Source organism: Pogona vitticeps, chromosome 5 (genome assembly GCF_051106095.1).
Source record: "Pogona vitticeps strain Pit_001003342236 chromosome 5, PviZW2.1, whole genome shotgun sequence".
Lineage (NCBI taxonomy): Eukaryota > Metazoa > Chordata > Lepidosauria > Squamata > Agamidae > Pogona > Pogona vitticeps.
The window spans coordinates 96,095,795-96,118,697 of NC_135787.1; the positions used below are offsets into that span (position 1 = coordinate 96,095,795).

Sequence of the window (22,903 nt, forward strand, 5' to 3'; positions counted from 1 at the left end):
TGTTTTTTAAAATGATCAACCTGGGATCACCGCAGAAGATTTGTGTGTGGATTATTTATTTATTTATTTATTTATTTATTTATTTATTTATTTATTTATTTATTTATTTATTGAATTTATATGCAGCCCATTTAGACATAGTCTACTCTGGGTGGCTCACAAAACACAGAATAAAAAAAATTAATATGAAATAACAATTTCCAACATTTACACAAATGTAAAGGACTTTCTGACAGAGAGGCCACAGTCAGTAAGGATGGGATCTCACCATTCTTCTACCTTTGTACTAAGTACAGGAGCTCCCCAGGGCTGTGTGCTAAATCCCTTCCTCTATCCCCTGTGCACACATGATTGCACCCCACTGTATGACACCAACACAATTATTAAATTTGAAGACAATACAACAGTGGTGGGTCTCATAAATAAGAACAATGAGTCTGCTTACAGAAAGGAAGTACAGTGGTGCCTCGCTTAATGGGCACCCTGTTTAACGTCGAATTCACATAGTGACGGATTTTTTGTGATCGTTTTTGCGATCGCATTGCGATGTTTCTAATGGGAAAAATTCGCTTTGCGATGATCGGTAAGCTGTTTCGCTTACCGATTTTCGCATAATGATGATTTCCCAACAGCTGATTGGCGGTTCCAAAATGGCCACCAGGTAAAAAGGTGGCTGCCCGCTGTGTTTTCGCCCAGATTCCTCACTTACTTGGCAGCGAAAATGGTGGCCATGTGGAGGATTTTCGCATAAAGGTGAGTTTTTTGCCCTTAGGAACGCATTAAACAGGATTTAATGCATTCCTATGGGCTTGTTTATTTTGCATAGCAACAAATCTGTATAGCGATGATTTTGGCTGCACGGATTATCGTCGCTATGCGGGGCACCACTGTACAAGGGTTGATACTGTGGTGTAAAGAAAATAATCTTACACTTAACGTCAAAAAAGCTCCCTTTGGGGGAGTGACTCTTCCCACAAAGAATGAGGTTTGCAGTTTGGGCATCTGTCTGGACCCAGAGCTCACCATGGAAACCCAGGTGGCATCTGTGGTCCAGGCAGCCCATTTCCATTGGAGCTGCAGTGCTATCTAGAAGTGGGGGCACTCATGACTTTTATTCATGCATTTGTAATCTCAAGAATAGACTACTGCAGTGCTTTCTATGTGGGGCTATCCTTGAGGTTGATGTGGAGACTAGAATTGGTCCAGAATTCAGTGGCCAGATTAATAACTGAGGTGAAGAAATTTCAGCACATCTCCCCCATTCTGGCCACCCTTCATTGGCTACTGATTGGTTTCCGCATCGATTTCAAGCTTATGATGATAACATTCAAAACCCTAAACGGTTTAGGACAATGTTGGCAAACCTTTTTGGGCCTGAGTGCCCAAACAGGAAAAAGAAAAAACCAGCATGCGGCGGGCTGTGGCAGCAGAACCAGAAGTGGAACCAGAAGTGGCAGCAGAATCACAGGCATGGAGGTAACTTGAGACCCCACTCCGGATCTGCCGCCAGCGCCAGCTGCTCTGGACCCTGGCCCGCTGGCTGTAGAAGTGCTAGCACCACAGCTGCAGCCACCTCCTGAAGTTTGTCTTCGGGGGGGGGGGGGAGAGTAGTGATCCAGTGACTTATGGCTTGCATGCCTGCAGAAAGGGCTCTGTGTGCCAGCCATGGCGTTACCGGTTTTGGACCTCAGTACCTAATGAACAGCTACTTCCAGCCAGATCTGTTGGTAATACCCATTCTTCACAGGCAGGGAGGTTGAGGGCCTTGACCCCGAAGGAGACCCAGAGGGAAAGAACAAGAAACTGGGCCTTCTCGGTGGTTGCCCCCCACTTGTGGAACAATCTGCCATGGAGATCCGCCTGGCACCCTCACTGGATGGGTTTAAATGAGCATTGAAGACTTGGCTCTTCCGCCAGGCTTTCCCTGTTTTCTAGGAGGGATTCCTCGCTTTACAGGCACCAAAAATGGCTACCGTATGGAGGATCTTCACTGGATGGTCAGTTTTCCAGCCCATTGGAACTCATTGAATGGGTTTTCAATGTGTTTCAATGGGATTTTTTTTGTTTTGTTTGATGATGTTTTCACTCTACAGCGATTTCGCTGGAATGAATTAACATTGTCAAGCAAGGCACCACTGTATTAATAAACAATTTCTATTTGGTTCTATTTAAAATGACACCTGGCCTGGACCTCTATTATGAATGGTACATAATGTTGATGTAATCAACTGGTGGCAGCTGAAAGACACCTACTATAGTTTGTGCCCTGTGTTTGGTGAAACAATCATGCTGCATATTGTGTGATGAAAGTGAACTAGTATAGTGCCTGTGCAACCAACACACTGCGTCACCAGGTGTGCTCCAAAACACAGTGGCTTCCACTTCCACAAGCTCCTTACAGAAATATGGCCTTTCCTGGCTCACAGATTTTACTATACAGTTCTGTGCTACACTAAAAATGCATTTTAGGTGGCAGGCCTTCCTTATAGTAAGTAAATCAGAAACTATAGACAGAAACGTACTTTCAGCTTTGTCCCATTAACACGAATGGCACAGGGATTAGAGATCAGGTACTTAACTAACTGAGGAGAAGGGAGAGGACTATTAGTGGTGACCACCCATTTGCTGCAAGCCTTGGGAGGCAGCCACCCCAAACTGCAGTTTATCCTTTTCTTGTCCCAGTGTTTTGCTGTTTGGAAGAGTTTATACAAAGTGACTTATACGGCTGATTTCCCACATAGGCTGCAACTACATGATAAAATATTGTGTGATTTGTTCTGCTTATAAAATGGTTGAATTTGACTTAATTTTTACTGACCACATGCTGCAAAGACTGATTCAAATTGATCCAAACCTTTCTGCTCCCAAAGCAGATATTTTTTTTCTTTTCCTGAGGGGATTCTACTGTTTCAAGCTGGAACAATTTGGACAAGCTCTTCTCCAATGTGGTTACTTGTGATATGTTCTTGTAAAGTCAGGGTGTGTCTGTGTTTGTAGATGGTGTTTTGGTGATATAGGCAGTAGGAGTGTGATGGTCAGAATTCAGCATTATTTCCTCTCCCCCAATAATCCTTTAATTTTTTTAAATAATATTTCTTAGATATATGAGATTAGTGCTAGATCACCTTATCACATTATAGTTGGATCATCATTATTATTATTTCCTGTATTTACACCCCTGCCACTTCCCCATCAGATTGTCAAAGGCAAGATCAGAGGAGTGTTGATGGCAACTTCAAACATAATACAAGCAGAAAATCAAATCACTCTGATTTGGCTTTCCAGTGTAGTTCCACCCATAGTTAAAGATAAATGAAAAAGGGGTGAAGAAGCATTGCTTTGCAGCTTAGAACCTGTCTACACTGGCATAGTCACACACACAGAGACACAGGTGTCTGCTTGTGTTTCTGTTTACGAAAATCTATCCTTCTCCTTTAAGAGCTGGTCCCTATCTTTCTGGCACAGAGATAAGGCATGCAGTCCTTTGGGATGATTCATTGAGATGCAAAATCGCTCTTTGTTACACCTTTGCAGATGGGCATCTAGAGTTAAAACAGATTGCACTGGAGATAAGGACCTTTTAAGCACCAGCCAGATTGCACTAAATTTTACAGTGTGGACAGGTCCTTTATTATTCCATTCCTCCTCCTTATCTGTGAGTGGGGAAAAGGGACTGAAGTGGCAGATTCAGCAGAAGCAAGGAGGACCTTTGTAATGGAAAACAGGTGGCCATCTCCCATAATGCTCTCTTCTCCATGCTAGCACAACAATTTACCAATAATGCGAAGTCTACAAAGATCTACAGGATAACTGAATATAATACCAGGCTCGATAGGAAAAAAAAGATCATATATGTAACTACAGCAGCAAGAATTTTATATGCCAAATACTGGAAAAAAGAGGAGACTCCAACAACCCAGGAGTTAATAGAAAAAATTATTGAAGCAGCAGAGATGGCTATTTTAACTGAAGTATTAAAAGACAAAGACATTGCTGAGTCTAGAAAAAAGTGGGAACTTTTGTATAATTGGATGAGAGATGAGAACATGAATGGGCTAAAATTATGAGAAAGAAAATATAAGACACAATTTTAGAATTTAAAGACTTAGAAAAAATGATAAGTGTGACGTAAGCTTAATAAGAAACATATCAACAAATGCAGTAATATATATTGTTCTCTATCACATTCTGTATTTTTTTATTTACTGCAATACTCTGATCCAAATCCCCTTCCCTATGATCTTCCCTTACCCAATCAAAAATGAATAAAAAAGAAACACAGTAGTTCTGTTTTATATATAATAAAATTGGATGCAATAACAAACATTATTTGTCAAATATTTATTTCTAATACTTTAAAACCAGATCTCAACACATTTAGGGCAACATCTTAACTACAGGAATTTAAAGTATGTATGATTTGTCGAAGTATTTGTATTTTTGGAAGGGTTTTAAAAATCAATTCTTCCATCCAGAGATGTGAGAAATATATAAAACCACATGAAAAATGGGGAGTGAGGGAGGCCTGGAAGGAAAAAACAAGAAACCGGGCCTTCTCGGCGGTGGCCCCTCGGCTGTGGAACACTCTCTCTACCGAAATTCAGCTGGCACCCTCGCTGGGAGTCTTCAAAAGCCAGTTAAAAACTTGGCTATTCCAGCAGGCTTTCCCTCCAGTCAAGTAAGTGATTTCTATTTCTATATTTTTTTCTTTTTTCTTTCTTTATCAAGATGGCATGACTTAAAATGTGTCGCTTGGAATTAATTGTTATAATTGTATTTTTTGTGATTTTATTTTTGTTATATTGATGTGCTTTTATCTATGTAAGCCGCCCCGAGTAGACATTGTCTAAAGGGGCGGGGTAAAAATCTAATAAATAAAATAAAATAAAATAAAATAAAATAAAATAAAGGGATGTGGGAAAGCTTCTCTTGATGGGCAGCCTCCAGAGACCCCATGCACGTACAGAGCACCTCTGACGCCCTGGAAGCTCCAGGGGGCGCTCCGAGATCCCTTTGCGGCGGCGCCAAAACCTCCACCTCCAGTCTCGCCCGAGGCCGAAGAAAGGAGGCGGCGCGCTGCCTGTAGGGCTGGCCGGGCCCGGTGCCAATCGGCCGGCTAAGCGGCGCTTCTCAAGAAGCTCAGAGGCGGGCTGCTTTCACGACCCGAGAGAAAGAGACCTCTGCTGGCTCTCCGGCTAACTGGACATCCTTCCCTTCTCTTTCCCTCTGAAGGCAAGTGTATGCCGGGCTCTCCAGGCTGCCGGGAGACAAGAGGGCGGGTTCGGGGCTCGGGCGGGATCGGTAGGTACTTGGGAGGAAGGAGTGAAAAGCCCCTTGCGGGAAGCAAGACGAGTCATGCTCTGAGATGCTCTGGATCCCTTGCCGCTGTGGATACTTGCCAAGCAGGCGGAGGCTCTTCCTGGACGTGCATCCCCCCCCCCCACCTGGCAGAACAAGAGGAAAGAATGCGCTGCCGGACGGCGGTCCTTGCAGTTTTCGAGCCTTCTTTTGAGACCCCACCCGGTGTCATCCCTGCCCAGAGAGTGTCACTGCTGCCCTCCTTTCCAAAACCATGCCTATGCCTCCCCCCCCCTCCGCCGCCCTCACTGAAGAGGCCACCAGATAGGCCATGGAAGGAGCTCCCTGAAAAGAAGGTGTGGATCCTGCGCTCCCCATTTTGAAACACGCTCTTTATTGGTTGCTGCTCTTAGCCCTCTTTCATAAGGGGAGCCGGCAGGCTTCTACAGGAACAAAAGAAGGGGTGATGTCCCGAGACTATAATTGTAATGAAACCGAACAAGGGTGCCCGTCTCTATTCATCCTAGTTAACATGTGCAAGGTTAAGCTGTAAAGGCATTCTTGTGCCTTAAACATATTTATTTAGTGGTAAAAGGTCCCAATGTGTTTGGTTGGACTTGTTGGGAAATTGTGAATAGGGGTACAGTATAGGTTTAGTTTTTTCACAACTGTATTGTGTCTACTGATGCCTTGCTTTGTAATTCTTTTAAGGAAGCCCTTTCAATGGCCATCCGCTTGGTAGGACAATAGCTGGTGCTCCGTAGGCTGACCCTCTGCACCTTTAAATGCTGCCTTTGAACATTCTGTGTTTATGGAAAGACGTTTTCATTTTCTTAAATAAGGTGGGAATCTTATGCTCAGATTCAAAATCTCTGCTGTTCTAGAGTCCAAAGATCATTCTTGAGGGCTAAACTACAGGTTGGGTGAAATTTTCATTTTCTCCTCGAGACAGCAGCACCTTTGCACTTCAGTGCCTAACTACCCATGACTGTTAAAATATAGACTGGAAAAAGAGTGCTTAACACTGTAACTTTTGTTTTGAAACAAAAAACAGGTTTGTATTCTTGAAGGGTTTTATAGCTGGGATCTGATGGTTGTTGTGGGTTTTTCGGGCTCTTTGGCCGTGTTCTGAAGGTTGTTCTTCCTACTGTTTTGCCAGTCTCTGTGGCCGGCCTCTTCAGAGGACAGGAGTGAGAACTCTGTCTGCCAGAGCACAGGTAGAGTTCTGATTCCTGTTCCTCTGAAGCTGCCGGCCACAGAGACTGGCAAAACGTTAGGAAGAACAAACTTCAGAACACGGCCAAAGAGCCCGAAAAACCCACAACAACCATCAGAAAACAGATTGTTGGTGGCAAGTAAATGGTAAACAGTGGGCTCTCTTCCTTTCCTCCACCCTTCAGCAGCGGCTGAAAAGAGCAGCATGGAGGGACCTTCCCTTGTCCCGCAAGCCAGGAAGCCCTCTGGAGCTTTCTTGCCCTCTCACATGCCACCTTGTCTAACTCCTGACTGTTCTGGGAGAAGCAGGGAGAGACAAGAAGGTAGCAGCTGTTCCTTTCTCGAGCACCTGCTTGCATGCTGAATCTGCCCTTTGGCTACTCCTGTTGATCTGGACTGTATATTTTCAGAGTGAGCGGGGGGGGGGCGGAGAGAGCAAGATGCCAAAGGCTGCACCTGCTGCTCTGAGAGGGTGAACCCACAGGCAGAAGGCAGTGGCTGCTAACGACCTCCCGTCTCTCTCTCTTGCCGATCTTTTATGGGGTAGTAGTATGGCCCAGAAAAACAACATGAAGATCTGCCTCTGCCCTCTCATTCACTTCTTCTCTCTGAACAGTGCAGCACACAAGTTTAGTTGTGGATAGAGCAGGTACAACATCTGTCCTCTCCATGAGTAGCTTGGGGGTAAGGGGCCTGAGCCATATCTTCCCTCCAGTTGCATATGGAGGGTGGGCAGACCCAGGTAGCAGTTGCTGCTTTGTAACAACAGCCACTCCCTTCTCTCTCTCTCTCTCTCTCTCTCTCTCTCTCTCTCTCTCTCTCTCTCTCTCTCTCTCTCTGGGCAAGTAGTGATTGCTCTATCTCTGATTTTTCACCTCCTCTCTCCTTTTAAAAATCTGTACTTGCTAGCTCATCCTCTTTCTCCCTGAATGATACAGCAGGAAGAATTAGGCTTACTGTGACCAAAAGGAGACAGTGACCTGCTTCGTGCCCCCTGCCTGCCCATTGCCCTCTCCCTAGGTGGTGTGGCAGATTAGACTAGTTGGGCCCAGGCCCAGCCATCCTGTCACTTGGAGGGAGATTGCAGAGGGGGTGGGAGGATGAGGTCACTGCTCTCTCAGCCATCCCTTCTGTGTTGCACTGCTGGGGGCGGGAGAAAGAGGGTGAGTTCTTCTTGCACTCTTTCTAGAATGGTGGGGCCAATTCTCACTACAGTTGTGCTTAGAGAAGGTGAGTAGTCTTTCTAAAAGAGCCATGAGCAAGAGGTAGGAAATTATCATCCAGGAAGTCCTTCAGATGTTTCCTACAGATCCTATGATGTATGTCATTGGAACACACTGGGAGAATGTAGGGAACAAATACTATCAAACCTGGACAAGTTGCATCTGCAAAAGAAAGGTACAACTAACCATTGTACGGTTTTCCATAGTTTTTGCCAACAAAGTGCTGAGTTCCTTACCTCTTAAAGAGGGATTTGTGGAGTTAGTGCCAGATCTTTTATTTATTTATTTATTTATTTATTTATTTATTTATTTATTTATTTATTTATTTATTTATTTATTTATTTATTTATCCCACTGACAGATCCCACTGACAATAAAAAAAACCTGCTCTTGTATCAGGTTCTGCTAAATAGAAAAAAAGCTGACTCAAATTTAGGTGTACAGGCAAGGTATATGCATGTGTGGAATAGTGTAACAGGGAAGTGAGTTTTTCCTGCTTCTCTACCAGGTGTATATTGTGAAGTAGATGTGCAATTAATTCATCGGAATTGATTCCACATATGTGAATGCCCCCATAGGAACAGAAGAACCTGCCAGAAAAGCTTGCCCCAGCCCCCTGCCCCCTGCCAGCCTTCTACCTCATCCACACATCCGATCACTCCCCTGTAAGCCAGAACACTCCCCTACTAGCCTACCACCTTGCCCAACCACCTCATCACTCTCCCACAAATCAGAACACTCCTGCCAGCCTGCCACTTCACCTGCCCCCATCACCCCCACAAACCCTAACACTCCCCACACCAGACTGCCACCTCACCCACCCGCATTGCCCACCTGCAAGGGCTCAATTCAGTTGATAGAAACTGTTTACAGTATGAATTAGACAATACAAAGAGGAAAATGCTTTTTAAAATTTTTGTTCCAAAAGCATTGCACCATTATTATTTCTAGAGTGAGAGCTCTGGTTCCTGGACTAGTGTAATTTTAATGAAACAAGAAGTTCAAATAAGATTACCTGGCTTTTCAGTTGTTTTGTTTTTGTTTTATCTAATAATGTTATTCTACGGCTGTTTGACCCAGAATTCTTTCCTTCTTTAATTGGATACTGTAAGATTTTTTTTTCATACTTAATTGGTTTGGGTTTTCTGTCTCATACACTTTTTGGACTAAAAAGGGAATTGTTTAGATTTAGTGAATATTCAAAAGAAGATTGTCTCATTTATTCTCTGTTTCAATTTAGGTTAGTAGCCATAATGTTTTACGTGACAGATATAAAAAGGTCCTGAAGCTATTTATCCATCCTAATTCATACATACTTTGCTAAATTTCCATCCCTGTGGATGTATGCTGGAAATATGGCAAAAACAAATCTCTATTTTCATTAATCACAAAGAACTGGAAATTATTCAGAACAACAAATACAAATGTTGTGGAGAATCACTGAGATGTATGCATGCTATTATTATTGTTGTTGTTGTTGTTTTATATATGTACTGCCGCATAGTGCTAGAACATTCTCTAGGCAGTTTACAACATAATTATACAAGGAATACTTTACCCCCCAGCAGACTGGAAACTCATTTTACTGTCCTCAGAAAGATGGAAGACTGTGTCAACCATGAGCCGGCCACTTGAACCGTTTGGGATTGAATTCAGGTCATGAGCAGAGGCTTGACAGCAGTACTGCAGTTTAACCACTGTGCCATACTCTTTTACTGAATTATCTGAGTTTAGCTATGTTGGCCTGTGGGTTTAATAATTATCCTGAGCCAGATTATGAACAGTGAGAAGAACCTTCCTTCTCCAGGAAGGGAGCAATACTTGAGAAAGGCCTGAGAGAAGTGATAAGATTTTGTAACTATAGAGGGGCCCGGTTTTATTGATACGAGGTATGGCTTCAGTTGAATTTGTCTCGAGTACAGAAGGGCTTATCTGACTAATCACCCCTTTCTTATCTTTTGACACATTATTAACCTCTGAGTGGAGACATGCTCCTTATTTGTGTCAGTTTTGCATCTACACCCTTCAAGACTAGAGTACTGTACTGCCTGCTGGGCTCATTATTACTAGAACTGGACAATAACCTGTTTTTTAAAAAAACCTAAAACGCTGTTTCCTTCCTATAGGTTCCAAAGACCAGTGGTACAAATACTACTGACGTGATAGAGAAGTAATCTAGGTTGATACACAGCGGTTTTAGAACAATTGCTAAAAATTCACTCTTCCCTCAGTCCCTACATGTGTCATCTCCTCCTTATCTTAGTTATCTGTACCTTTTGGCTTGCTAGTTGTAACTTTAGGTACTTGCGCCCCCCCAAATCCTCTGTTCCTTACCATAAATAATAAACACGATGCCTGTAAACTTTTAAATGTCCTTGAAAAAAGTGGGCTTTCAGTGTCTACAATGGGTGGACTCAGATTCTTTGACATAGTGATTGATGGGCATGAGATACCAGATATACCTGAGAACCACTGATTACATTTATAAATATGTTATTGAAGAAGGTAGCAAAGTCTGGTTCTTTGTGGGAAAAGTTCTTTCATCAGAGAGCCTTTTATGAGTAAATATTGTTCTGCTTATAATTCTTGAAGACTCAATCTATAGATGTTTCCATGCATTGCATGACAATCCATGGCAATGAGTCACTGGCTCTTTGGTGTGTGTACCCATATGCTCCTTTGTATGCTCTGAATGTACACATTAATATTATGGAGTGTGAAGTACACCTAAGAGAGCTCACTCAGTGACCTCAAAGAAAGAAATGGTGACGTTGATCAGCTGGGACAGAGTAAGAAGTGGTATGTGCTCTACAGGTAGTGGATTTGTCATCTGTAGTTTGCAGTCCAGATATCCCCTCTATTTTTAGATGTTAAGCATATGCTAAGCTTCTTGGTAAGTAAGGACAGTTTGTTCATCTTGAGACCTTTTCTAAGTTGAAGTCCAGTATATTATGTTTGCTTTTTCTGGAACCTCCGCCCTGTTTTTTTTAAAAGAACTACAATGTGTTTCTAGCATACTTCTTAGTTAACATATAATATAAAATAATGGCACTTACTCCAAATTATGTGCTGTAATTGTAATCTGAATATGATCCTATTAGAATTTCATTAAGTGATCTGCTAAAGGTAACTAATGCAAAACAGCCAAAATGTTTCTATTTGAACATTTACTTCATAATATATAATGATTTCATAATATAACATATATAGAGATAATAATAATAATAATAATAATAATAATAATAACAACAATAATAACAACAACAACAACAACAACAACAACAACAATAACAATAATAATAATAATAATAATAATAATAATAATAATAATAATAATAATAATAATAATAATAATAATAATAATAATATGTCTCAGTTTTTGGCGAGTGTCCAAGTTTTGTGTTTATGTTGTTCTAGTAGCTTTGCAGCAGCCTGTCCTGGCTCCACAACAGGTTCTCCTGAGCCCTGTAACCCATTTGTCACCAGATGCCCAGGGGCTATAGCATCTGACATGGTCCTTTTTGATCTGGACGATGACCGATCTGGTATGGGTTTCTGTTTATTTCCTTTCATCGTAATTGATGGTTGGTGGACACCATTGGTCTGGCTTCTCACCTGTCTGACTTGGGAGACCCTTCAGCATAGCTCTCAACCTCACTGAAGCACGCAAGCCCCTCCACCTCACAAGGCCTGTGGTCATGGAGGGGCAAAGTTAGTGCACTGGTTATTGTGCAAAAAATATAACTTGCCAGCCTCCAAAAACCCGTGGGAACACCAGGTAGAGAAGGTGTCAGAAAATGAGGAAGTCAAGATCTTGTGGGATTTCCAGATCCAAACTGATAGACAAGTTGAACATAACACATCAGACATAGTAGTAATAGAATGAAGAAATGTCTGGATCATTGACATTGCAATTCCAGGGGATGCCAGAGTTGAAAATACAGAATTGGGAAAACAGAGTACAGAGACCTGGCAATTGAAACATTTCGCCTCTGGAAGAAACACACTTCAGTGGTCCCCGTAGTCATTGGGGCTTTGGGAACAATATCAAGAAATTTCACACAGTACTATAAGCAGTTGCAGATTCTCAGAAATCACACCATCAGATCTACAGAAAATGGCAATATTAGGAACAGCATTCACATTGTGTTGATATTTAGCAGATACTTAGGTTTTTGGTTAAAACTTGTATCTATTATATAATACCAGTCAATGTTTTTATAATTTTTGACTGTGCCTAGTGAAGAGTTACTGAAAGGTCACTTGTGGGTGACAAGGACATATCAGCATAGACAGACAGATTAGCACTTATGCATTGGAGGAAAGCTTTTGTCTAAGCCAAACCTGGGGGGGGGGAATGTACACAGCCAGTGCAGATTGAAATTAGAGGGACTGATACAGAAAACTGTCGAAACAATACAGTAGTCATAAAAAATACAACAGTTGTGACTATGTGAACAAACCTGTATAGATAGCCTGATTAACATATTCCATGCAACAAGTTCCAAGATCAAGTTCTAGCATTTCTATGGAGGACTAAGGAAATAAAGGTTGCGTGAAAATATAGAAAACTATTGTCTGTCAGTGTAAATAATATCAAACTACTGTAGTCTAAGAGTGGGCTGAAGATAGGTCAGGACCTACCAGTAGATCTCTGGTTGATGTGCAGGAGATCAGCAAGTCTTTTTGGTTTCCCATTACAGTATTTAACAATTGCAACAAAAAAACAAACCCTGTTCTATCTAAATTAGGATACCAAACAAAAGAGTTTGAAGTCATAGGAGTAGACTTTATGTGAAAGAACTGAGTTCAGTTCAGTTCTCATACTAGGGCTCAGGCTCTACTTAATGAGATCTATAATTGTGTCAAATTTCAAATTGAGCTGGTAAAACTGGAAGGAAATGAATTGCTGAAGTCCTGTTGCAGTTATGCAACAGAAGGAAATTGCCATAAGCTAATATATCTCTAGACATTATCTGTTGCATACAGATAATGGCTACAGAGTTTTCGTATCACAGTTCACATTTCAGAGTTACTGTATGCTATTTGCATAAACTGCACAACAAGATTTTAACCATGAAGTGCATAAACTTGACATATTTACCAATATACCCCAATTTTTCAACAATGATATGTATTTCAAATAATGGTGAAAATTCCAGATTTTTCAAGAAAGGCAATATTTCACTTATTTGGTGAAGTTCCGAGCAGTGCTTCAAATTGTCTGCTTCCATAACAGTTACAGAAACCTTTGACTGCTTCAGAATATCCTATGGCAAAGCAGAACTAGAATCCATTCCCATCCATGCTCAATTTCAATTTACGCCATGGTCATAAATGTCTGTTCAATTTGGGTGAGTTATCTCCATTATGTGTGCATGTCCGTGCACACGCACGCATGCGCACGCACGCGCGCACACACACACACACACATACACAATGGAGATAACTCACCCAAACTAAACAGTCATTTATGACCATGGAGTAAATTGAAACCTTCTAACTTTTCCTTAAAATTAATCTCATTTATGGTGCACTCTAAAGCTCTGAGCATGGATGGGAATGGATTCTAGTTCTGCTCTGCCATAGGATATTCTGAAGCAGAATATATATTTGATCTATTCTTTAGCCAAATAGTTAACAGCAATTTCTGATTTTTGTTTCTTCTAGAGCATGAAATATATTGATCGTGACAGCACTGAGGGCTATCTTAATGTTCAGTGTGCCAAACTGCTTGGCAATTGATATAATGTACATTTGAGCTATGTTGAAGAAGAGCCATACAAAGGGAGAAAAAAGTGATATGGAAGTTGAAGCTGTCCAAGCTACTCATGAAGAACTGCGGATTAAATTGACCAACATCCAGGTGGAATATCAGCAGGAGAAGGGCAAGGTATGCAACGCTATGTAGATTAGGCACAACTGAACAATGGTCCGTTTTGTGGCACCAAACTGAGGTTCAGAGTCAGGTCATATACTGAATGAGGAGTGAATAAGAAGTGGACTGCTTGTAGTTGCAAAATCAGCATCTCAACTAGGGGGTCCTCAGTGGGACTTAAAGAAATGAAGTATTTATCAGATCAGTAAATTGTACTTTTGCACCCAATTACACACTTCGGTATTATACAAAGCAAATTCTTCATATGGTGGTGTGGTGTGGTGTCGATTCCTGGATAAATTAAGACAAAGTAGTAGGATAGTTTAAATTTTCAGTTGAAATGGCTGGTGAGTTGAAGAGCAATTCCTTTTAGAGCCTGGAGTGTTAGATTTTGAAAGGAACTCATTGCACTACAATGCTCATTACTTCTCTAATTCCAGTTATGGAAATAATTCATCACTTTATTCGATGCATCTTTTAACATGGTGAGGGATTTGAGTGAGTCAGAGAAGCCAAGAGCAATGCTGTCAAGAGGTTAGTCTCCATTATGAGCATGGACTCCTAGCAGGGATAGGAATAGTCACAGCTGAGGCATCAGACGAAGATGAATCTGCCCTCTTCAGAAGTAGCAGCTGATTCAGCAGAAGAGAATGGATAGTTCCAATGATGATGGGGTGGCAGCTACTAGGTGGCAGCAATATCTGATGGTGACACTAGCAGAGAAGGCAAAGGCAGTAACACTCAAGCTAACTGTTAGTAATGTGCAGAAGGTGGTAATCATAAACCACTACTGATATCATGAAAATCGTATGATGGGACAGTCCAAAATGAAATAAGATGGCACTGGCAGGTGAGATTCCCAAGTCACAAAGCACTGGGTCAGCTACTGGGAAAGAGCAAAGGATACTAATAGCTCTGTTGTTAATGATGCAACTAGATTAAATCTGAAAGGTGGTCTAGTGGCTGATGTGCACAGAAGTGAAATAAAATCCAGTGCTGCACAACACACAATTGAAACATGGAACGTGAGAAGTATAAATCAAGGTAAACTGGGAACCATAAAGCAAACAACGGAACGTATAAACATTGCAGTCCTTGGTGTCAGTGAACTAAAGTGGACCAGAATGCGATATTCTTAGACAGACAACTGCAAAGTGATCTACCATGCAAAAGACAAGCTCAGATGAAATGCAGTGGTTCTAATATTGAGGAGAGATATAACATAGGCAAGTTAGGGGCTATATTCAAGTTATGTTCGAGGTACAGATGCTGAAGGAGATGAAATTTAAAGCTTTTATGCAAGTATCTAGGAGGAACGAGTTCTTGAAGGCTTTCATGGTCAGAATCTGATGCTTATTGTGGTTTTTTGGGGGGCTGTTTGGCTGTGTTCTGAAGGTTTTTCTTCCTAATGTTTCACCAGTCTCTGTGGCCGGCATCTTCAGTGATCAGGAGCTCGAACTCTGTCTGTGTTCTGGTGTAGTGTGTGGGATTGTTGAATATTTGTAGCTGTCAGATCAGGTTTTTTGTTCTTTTCAGGAGATTGGGTGTTTCCTGTGATCAGAGTGTTTTTTGTTATGGATATTTTGCTGTGATAAGAGGTGGGGAGATGATCTGTCACTGTGATTGGTGCAATTGGCTAATCTTTTGTGTGCAGTGATCACCGGTCCTTGTGGCTGGTTAGAGTTCATTGACCTTTTTGCAGGCTGTATTTTTCAGTGCTGGGAGCTAGGCTTTGTTTTAGACTTTCTTCTTTTTTGTTGAAGCTGTGCTCGTGTTTGTGGATTTCAGTGGCTTCCCTGTGTAGTCAAACATAATAATTGCTGGTGTCTTCCAGTACTTCTGTGTCTTGAAATAGGATTTCATGTCCAGCTTGTTTCAGGGTATGTTCAGCTACTGCCAATTTTTTCGATTGTTTTAGTCTGTAGTGTCTTTCATGTTCTTTGATTCTGGTCTAGATGGTTCATTTTGTGGTCCCAATATATACCTGGCTACAGCTGCAAGATATCCGGTATACTCCTGCAGTGGTGAGGGGATCCCTTTTGTCCTTTGCTGACCGTTACATTTGTTGTATTTTTCTGGTGGGCCTGAATACTGTTTGTAGGCTGTGTTTTTTTTCAACAATTTCTCCGTGACCCCTTTGATGTATGGCAGAAATGCTTTGTGGGGGGCTCTTTTGTCTCTTCAGTTTGGTGTTGTTTGCTCAGTTTGATGGCTCTGGAAAAAACAATAATGCTGGGAAAGGTTGAAAGCAGCAGGAAAAGAGGAAGACCAATTGTAAGATAGATTGACTCTGTAAAGGAAGCCACAGGCTTGAGTTTACAAAAGCTGAGCAGGGCAGTTGACAACAGAACATTTTGAAGATTACTCATTCATAGAGTTGCCATAAGTTGGAGGCGACCTAACAGCATATAACAACAACAAACCTTAGAAATATTACCAATATACAAAAGAATGCTGCCAAGAGATTGATAAGAGAATGGGATAAAAACTGAAAAATTTCCTGACAAAAATGCCATAAAATGCCCTTTAGAAATAACATTTGAAAGTAAAATGTGTGTTACTTGTTACAGCCAAATAACTCAGGTGTAACTTGTTGTACAGAAAAGTAGTGTAATTATTAATTATATTATTCAAAAGAATAGTTACAGGTAAGTACATTCTTTATAACTACAGTGGTGCCTCACTAGACGATGATAATCCGTTCCACTGAAATAGCTGTTTAGTGAAATCATTGTCTAGCAAAAAGCATTTCCCTATTGGAATACACTGAAACCTGTTTAATGCATTCCAATGGGGAAGAATCGCTGTTGTCTAGCGAAGATCGGCCATAGGAAAGCCGCTTTGCAAACCGCCGATCAGCTGTTTAAATAGCTGTCTTGTGAAACTTAGGTCCTGAAAACACTCGTTTTGCGAGTGCAGAGGGAGCTGTCAAAATTGTTGTCTAGCAAAATTCCCCCATAGGAATCACTGTTTTGTGAATCGCTATAGCAATCGCAAAAAGTCAATGTCTAGCGAAAAAACTGTCATGCGGCGTAACTGTCTAGCGAGGCACCACTGTAATTACTCCAAATTCTCTTCATGTTTATCTGATAGACCAAGCACTTAGAATATTATTTTCAAAAGGTAATAGCATTACTTTAAAAAAGATATGCTACATTGATTATTCCTTTATGAATAAGGGGTTATTAACATGTTAGTAATGCATCACTTTTTAATTTGAAAAGAAAAAAGTGTAAAAGTAGAAAAATCCCCTCAAATACTAAGAAATAATGGGGAAAACATTGCTCAGTGCACCAAGAAATAATTGTTGTGAAGTGTTAACTTTTTTCATAAAAATAAAGCTATTATTCCCTCATTACCCTCAAAAGCAGTATATTACAAGCAGTGTTATTATCATTATTATATAGCATACTATTTCCGAGCTGTACTTTGGTTCATTACAGAATATTGCAGAAGTACCAGGCTGCAGCTTATTTTATAAAAGGCTGAAGGCAACTATGCCATATTTGATACCTATATGGCAGGCAGCTGTGTCAGAAACTTATTGGCATAGGTAAGTTGTAGTGCCCAACTGTAGAAGAGTTAGTAGTATTTGCTTTCGTATAAACTAAGACTTGCCTAGAGACAAGAAGTCATGAAAGGTATTAGACAGTGTGCCATTGGGGGAAACAATCCAGAAATCTGAGACTCACTCATATGATTCCAAACTGTGACTTGGAATTATGCAAGAACTAAGCTGTTAACAGAACTGGAATTTCTGCAGGTTGATTTGGCAAGTATGATTGGGTTCAGCTTCGAATGTTGGCAACTCCTCATTTTGCGCGGGAAATATCACAGGAGATGTTTTCTTTACTTTAACAAGTACATCTTGGGCCATTCCACTCATAATCGGGTCAAATAAACTTAACTCCGGCAACGTGCCATAACTGTCTAATACAAGTTCTCGTCCCACATCAGCCGAACTCACAGGGGTGCTGGGCCAAACATCTCCACATCAGGAGGCTTCCGAAGAGGCGCGTTCCTCACTGTGCAAATGGTGCCGCAGCATGGATGCCGAGCCCAGTCCCCCTCGAGCGGAGGAGTGTTATACTGGGAATCTGGGCAGATCACCTGACGTCCTCTACCCTTGTTCTTGGGGAAGACTATCACTGACCATTCTAAGGTCTCTTGTCGCACCTCTCCCACCTCCTTTGAGACGGGGTCGGGCAACAGCCCTCCTAACTTGAGGTTAGGGAAATCACGCAGTAACTCTTGGGTCTTCAGCCTCTCACACTCTCTCAGCCTCTCCAACTTTCTCTTGCGCTTCCACAACTCCAGTTCTACCTCAAACTGGCGCTCTTCCTGGCTACTTATACTCTCTTTTCCCAAAGTGGCAGTTCCTGCTCCGCCCCCTTCCTGCTTCCGTGCTTGTCTACCAGACATACTTCAAATTTCCCACTTCGTTCTGCTCTTTCCCCCTCCTTAATCATGCTCTCCTTTGAGTCCGTTTTCACATTGGCACCTTCGGGTTTTCTTACTCCCTCTTCCCTCTCTCTCTCTCTTGGGACGGCACACTCTCCTTCTGACCTCCTTCACAGCAAGATACGACTTTCAATGCCTCTTTCCATTTCTAGCAAGTGGAGCAGGAGGGTAATATTGATGCATAATGTTAAAATGCAAGTGAAGAAACTTCATGAGGTGTTGAAGAGGATGCCCGTATGTATCCAGCTGAAATACTTTAATGATGAGCTTTAAGCAAAGGTCATTTACAAACTGCAGGTTGGTGAGTGAGCTTCTTCATTCTTCGCATTCTAATTGTTAGATTGGATGAGGCAGAGAATTCCCATTGGCTCCAACAGGAGTTTTTTTTCCAGATGTGCATAACAGGTTACAGGTCTCTTGATCAGCAAAAGATCAGAGCCACAAAAGAGGCAGCAGAGGCAACAGGGGGTGGAAGCCCAGCATTCTGCTACACCAGGTACCCCATCCAGATTGCCCTCCCCTTGATATTTGTGCTGGGCAAGACTCCTATTAGAAGGGGTGGGAGCTCTCACTTAGTGCAAACTCAAGGAGGGAGGAATTAAGTTGGTCTGAATCAGGAATTAAGAGAAGATTTGGGCAGAGAATTCAGTGGAAGCATAGAATACAATAAGTCTTACAGGTAGTCCACACTACTTTCGTGTTAAATAGATAAACTGCTAAAGGTATTGCTTCCAGCAATGGGTGTGACTTCATAGGATTGTGCCTGGATTGCGCTCACAACATGGCAATAACACTATTGGGTTGGGGTGGAGCAGTCTTAGCTGCTTACCAGGACCGTTTAATAGTCATTTGGTCTCCTTAAGCTTAAAAGAAAGTCAGGCCCTGATAAAACCCTGTCATTGCTTTCCATGAATTTCTTGGATAAATGGAAATCCATCTTTGTGTATACATATGAGAAAGTGGAGTGGCTAAGTTCACTTTTGCTTTGGGCTAGTTGACCCATTACTAACATATGGCTCCATTACTTTATATCTAGGGAATGTAGCCCTGGGGTGGAGAGAAGTTCTTCATTCGTATGCTACAGCTGTTAGCTTTTTACAGATGCCCGTTGCTTCTTCACTGGGACCTACAGCACCATCCAACCACCACTCAGTTATAGATGGATATATTATAATATTAATTCATATTGTTATATTATTTCATATTGTTATATTTATCTTAAAGTTAGGTTTTTGAAACTCTGCCATATGCCATGTTGCGTCATATTCCTGTCCACAGTTTCTGATCATGCAGCAAGAGTCCTCTAAACATAGGCTTGTATATAAGAGGCCTCAAAAGTGTTCATATGATTAAACTGTTGTGGAATTAAGATTATTTCCTTTTAGTTAGCAGAGTAATAAATGTGGAAAGACTAGCTTCACCATCACCACCCTTCTCACAGTGACCAGCACTTTACAGTATATATTAAAAATTGCTCTAGAAGCATTTAAAGTTAAAAAAGAATGTTTGTTTACTTACAGTTGTGATCTATAGTTACAGTCAGAAGGATAAAAAGAAAAATACAGGGGAAAATGAGTTTCAACCATGTGGTTGACAGATCCTCCATGCTGGCCACATGGTTAGAAGAAGAGAGAAGCTAACACAATAACAGGACGCAAAGGAAACAAACAGGAAGAGAGGAGGAGCAATCCAAAGACAGGAAAAATAATTTTTGCAATAGGTTAATGGGAAAGAAGAGAATCCCTTTAACTCCTAAAAGCCTCCCTTCCACTGATACACAGTGTTACAAAGCATGCAAGATTGTTATTACAGTGGGGTCTTGACTTGAGAACTTAATCCATATTGGAAGGCAGTTCTCAAGTCAAAAAGTTCTCAGGTCAAATCTGCATTTCCCATAGGAATGCATTGAAAACCATTTGATCCGTATCTGCTCTTTTCCGTCCATAGAAATTAATGGGAAGCTGCTATTCCTCCTTCAACCACTAGAGGGGGATATTTTGTTTCTTTTTTTCTTAGGTCAAGAAAGGTTCAGGGAAGGCAGGGAAAATACACTCCAGGCAGTACAGTGGACCCTTGACTTCCAGAATTAATCTGTATTGGAACGGTGGCTGCAGGTCAAAAAGTCTGTAGGTCAAGTCTCCATTGAGCTACAGTGCATTGAAAACCGATTAATCCCGTAACAGGCTGTTTTTGTTCCATTTTGGTTTTTTTCTGGTCTGTAAGTCAAATCTCAGTCTGCAAGTCAAATCTAAACTTTGCGGCCAGAGAAGTCTGTAACTCAAAAAGTCTGTAAGTCAAGCCGTCTGTAAGTCAAGGGTCCACTGTATCTCAATATAAACATTGACTGAGGTAGAGCCTGATATCATCCTCATTACATGGTCATTGCAGTGTTTCAGTGGTGTAGTAAGGCTTGAATATGTTGAAGGATCTTAGCCAATATTGAGGATCTATCTCTAGTTTGCTTATTTGCATGGGGACATCAGTTTGTGAAAGCTAAGGCAACCAAATGTAATGCAGAGCATAAAAGTGGCTTGTTCATCATCCAGTAGTGCTTATTAGTTATACGGTTTTAGAGTTGTTTGGCTTTGGCCAGTATTTGGTTTTTTCTTCTTCTAATGAAACTATCCATCTTTGTATGCTCCTTTCTAGAGATTTCTAGATGGCTGAGCAAATAGCCAACAATGAAATATTTCCCAGCATTAATTAGTCAGCAGAATTTGTGGGTGATTAGACCAGCCACTTGTATTATTATGTTCCCCTCTGGGTTTTCCTGGCATGAACACTGAGAAACTATGGGAAACAAATGGGTTGGTGAAATTGCCAATTTCCTGAAGCGGGTCCCACAGTACAGCTTTTGTCCATGCCAATATTTAATTTGTTCACTCTTATGGATAGTACCTTACTGTTATACAAAGTTCACTGTTATGGACAAACCTAATGGCCCAGTTTAGACATAACAAAACATTGTTGTAATTGAAGTATTGGACAACTTGAATGAAGTTCCTTTCCTTTTCAGCCATGCTAGACACTGAAGGAGGAGAGGGAGCCTGGCAAGGCCCTTGATATTCTAACATATAGGGTATCTATGCACTCTGGGCATAAAGCATTGGGTCTGGTTAGTTGTCCATATTTCAGTCTCTTAATCTGGCATTTGAAGTTATCTTTCTAGTCCTCCACCTAGGAACTCTCCTTCCTCCAAAGTAATTAATAAAAGAACAAGACAGCAAGGAAAGTGTTCACTATAAAGTATTTAATGTAGAATTCTGACAGAAGCTAAATTAGTAATATGAATACAGCATAATATCACAAACTAGCAAATGTAAAAATATAAAATTATAGACTGCACTGAACACTGTTTAGCTGGTATTCTTCAGCCATGGATGTTTCATATGGATAGAGTATCAAATATCTAATGATTGTGAATTCCCATTTTGCTCACAGCATGCCTCAGGAAATAAAATGCATTTTAATAAAAGGAGGGAGAAAGATGCAGTACCCAAATGAAACAGGTCAAATGCCTTGATGCTTTACTATGGACTACTTCCTCTTATACTTAAATGGCAAGCTTGTCAGCCATACTGTGGAGCCTGGCACTAAAGTAAAAGGCTAATGAAACTGCTCACTGGAAAGCAGGACAGATAACAACTTTAATGGAGTCTCCCAATGTTAGGGATCCAAGGACCATTGCACCTGATAATGGCAAGGTATCCAAACTGAAAATTTAATGTTTACAGGAAGAAAGTTTTTTTAAAAAAGTTAAGTAACTCTCTACCAAAAGCCCCAGAAGAGCATTTATTTCATCCAGCAACTCACCTGTTCTGCAGCAGTGGCTGGTGCCCACTGTATGAGTTGATGGGGTGCAAGGAGCAGCAGCCAGTAATGGACACAGCTGGGACAGGCTGGTGCTTCCCCCTCCATTCCCAGAGTGTGAGGTTTCAAACAGGTCTCAATGTGGAGCAATAAAGGGCTTTTTATTTTTAAATAGTTACTAAATTACGTAATTATTTTAACATACATGTTACATTTGCCAGGTGATACAGCATTTTTCAAATTACATTTTGTACATTACAACATTTCACTCATTTCACGGACTCATTTCACACACTAGCAAGGTTATGCTCAAAATCCTTCAAGGCAGGCTTCAGCAGTATGTGGACGGAGAACTCCCAGAAGTACAAGTTGGATTTCGAAGGGGCAGTGTCACATTCCTGGGGGTTTCAACAGGCAAAAGTTCAATAAGCCCGTCCAATATCAGAAGTCCAGAAGACGCAAAGCAGATACCAAAATGCCAAAGCCAAAACACAAATCGTAGTCAGCACTCAGAGTCCAAAGCCAAGGGTCCAAAGAACAGGGTCCAGGATAAGCAGGAGCGTGGATGTGAGCTTGTTGCTTCCACAAGCTTGCAAGCCTCTGGGTGCAGATTTTATAGCAACAGCAGTCATCTAAACACTTAATCCTGCTAAAATCCAGGGCTTGTCGACCTGATGTTCCTGTGGGAAGTACTCATACAAGCCTTGGATCTTTGTGTCATGAGTCCTTGCCGAAGCTTCTCCCTCACTCTGGCTATTGGGGGAGGAGAATCTGGTGGTGATTCAGCTGTCTGCAATCTGATTGCCCAGCATTCTCCTCAGCTGTAATTAACCCCTCAGATTCCATGACACAGAGGAACTAGAGACCAAATTGTTAACATGCTCTGGATTATGGAGAAAGCCAGAGAGTTCCAGAAAAACATCTACTTCTGCTTCATTGACTATGCAAAAGCCTTTGACTGTGTCGACCACAACAAACTATGGCAAGTCCTTAAAGAAATGGGAATGCCAGATCACCT

The 22,903-nt window shown here is 41.4% G+C and overlaps 1 protein-coding gene across 5 annotated transcripts in view; it reads left to right on the top strand.

Moving 5' to 3' along the window:
* Positions 1 to 5,102: 5,102 nt before the first annotated feature.
* Positions 5,103 to 22,903, top strand: part of JAKMIP1 (janus kinase and microtubule interacting protein 1) — a 91,104-nt gene continuing 73,303 nt past the window's right edge. For 3 of the 5 annotated variants that reach the window (XR_013545583.1, XM_078394112.1, XM_078394113.1), the window contains exons 1-2: positions 5,111 to 5,232; positions 13,407 to 13,629. Coding sequence is in view for 3 of the 5 variants with exons in the window: in XM_078394112.1 (XP_078250238.1) it covers positions 13,501 to 13,629 (129 nt within the window). In the remaining 2 variants the exon portion in view is untranslated. Of the gene's footprint in view, positions 5,233 to 11,183; positions 11,282 to 13,406; positions 13,630 to 22,903 lie in introns of those variants that run through there. The other 2 variants (XM_020811226.3, XM_073000978.2) reach the window with 2 other exon arrangements.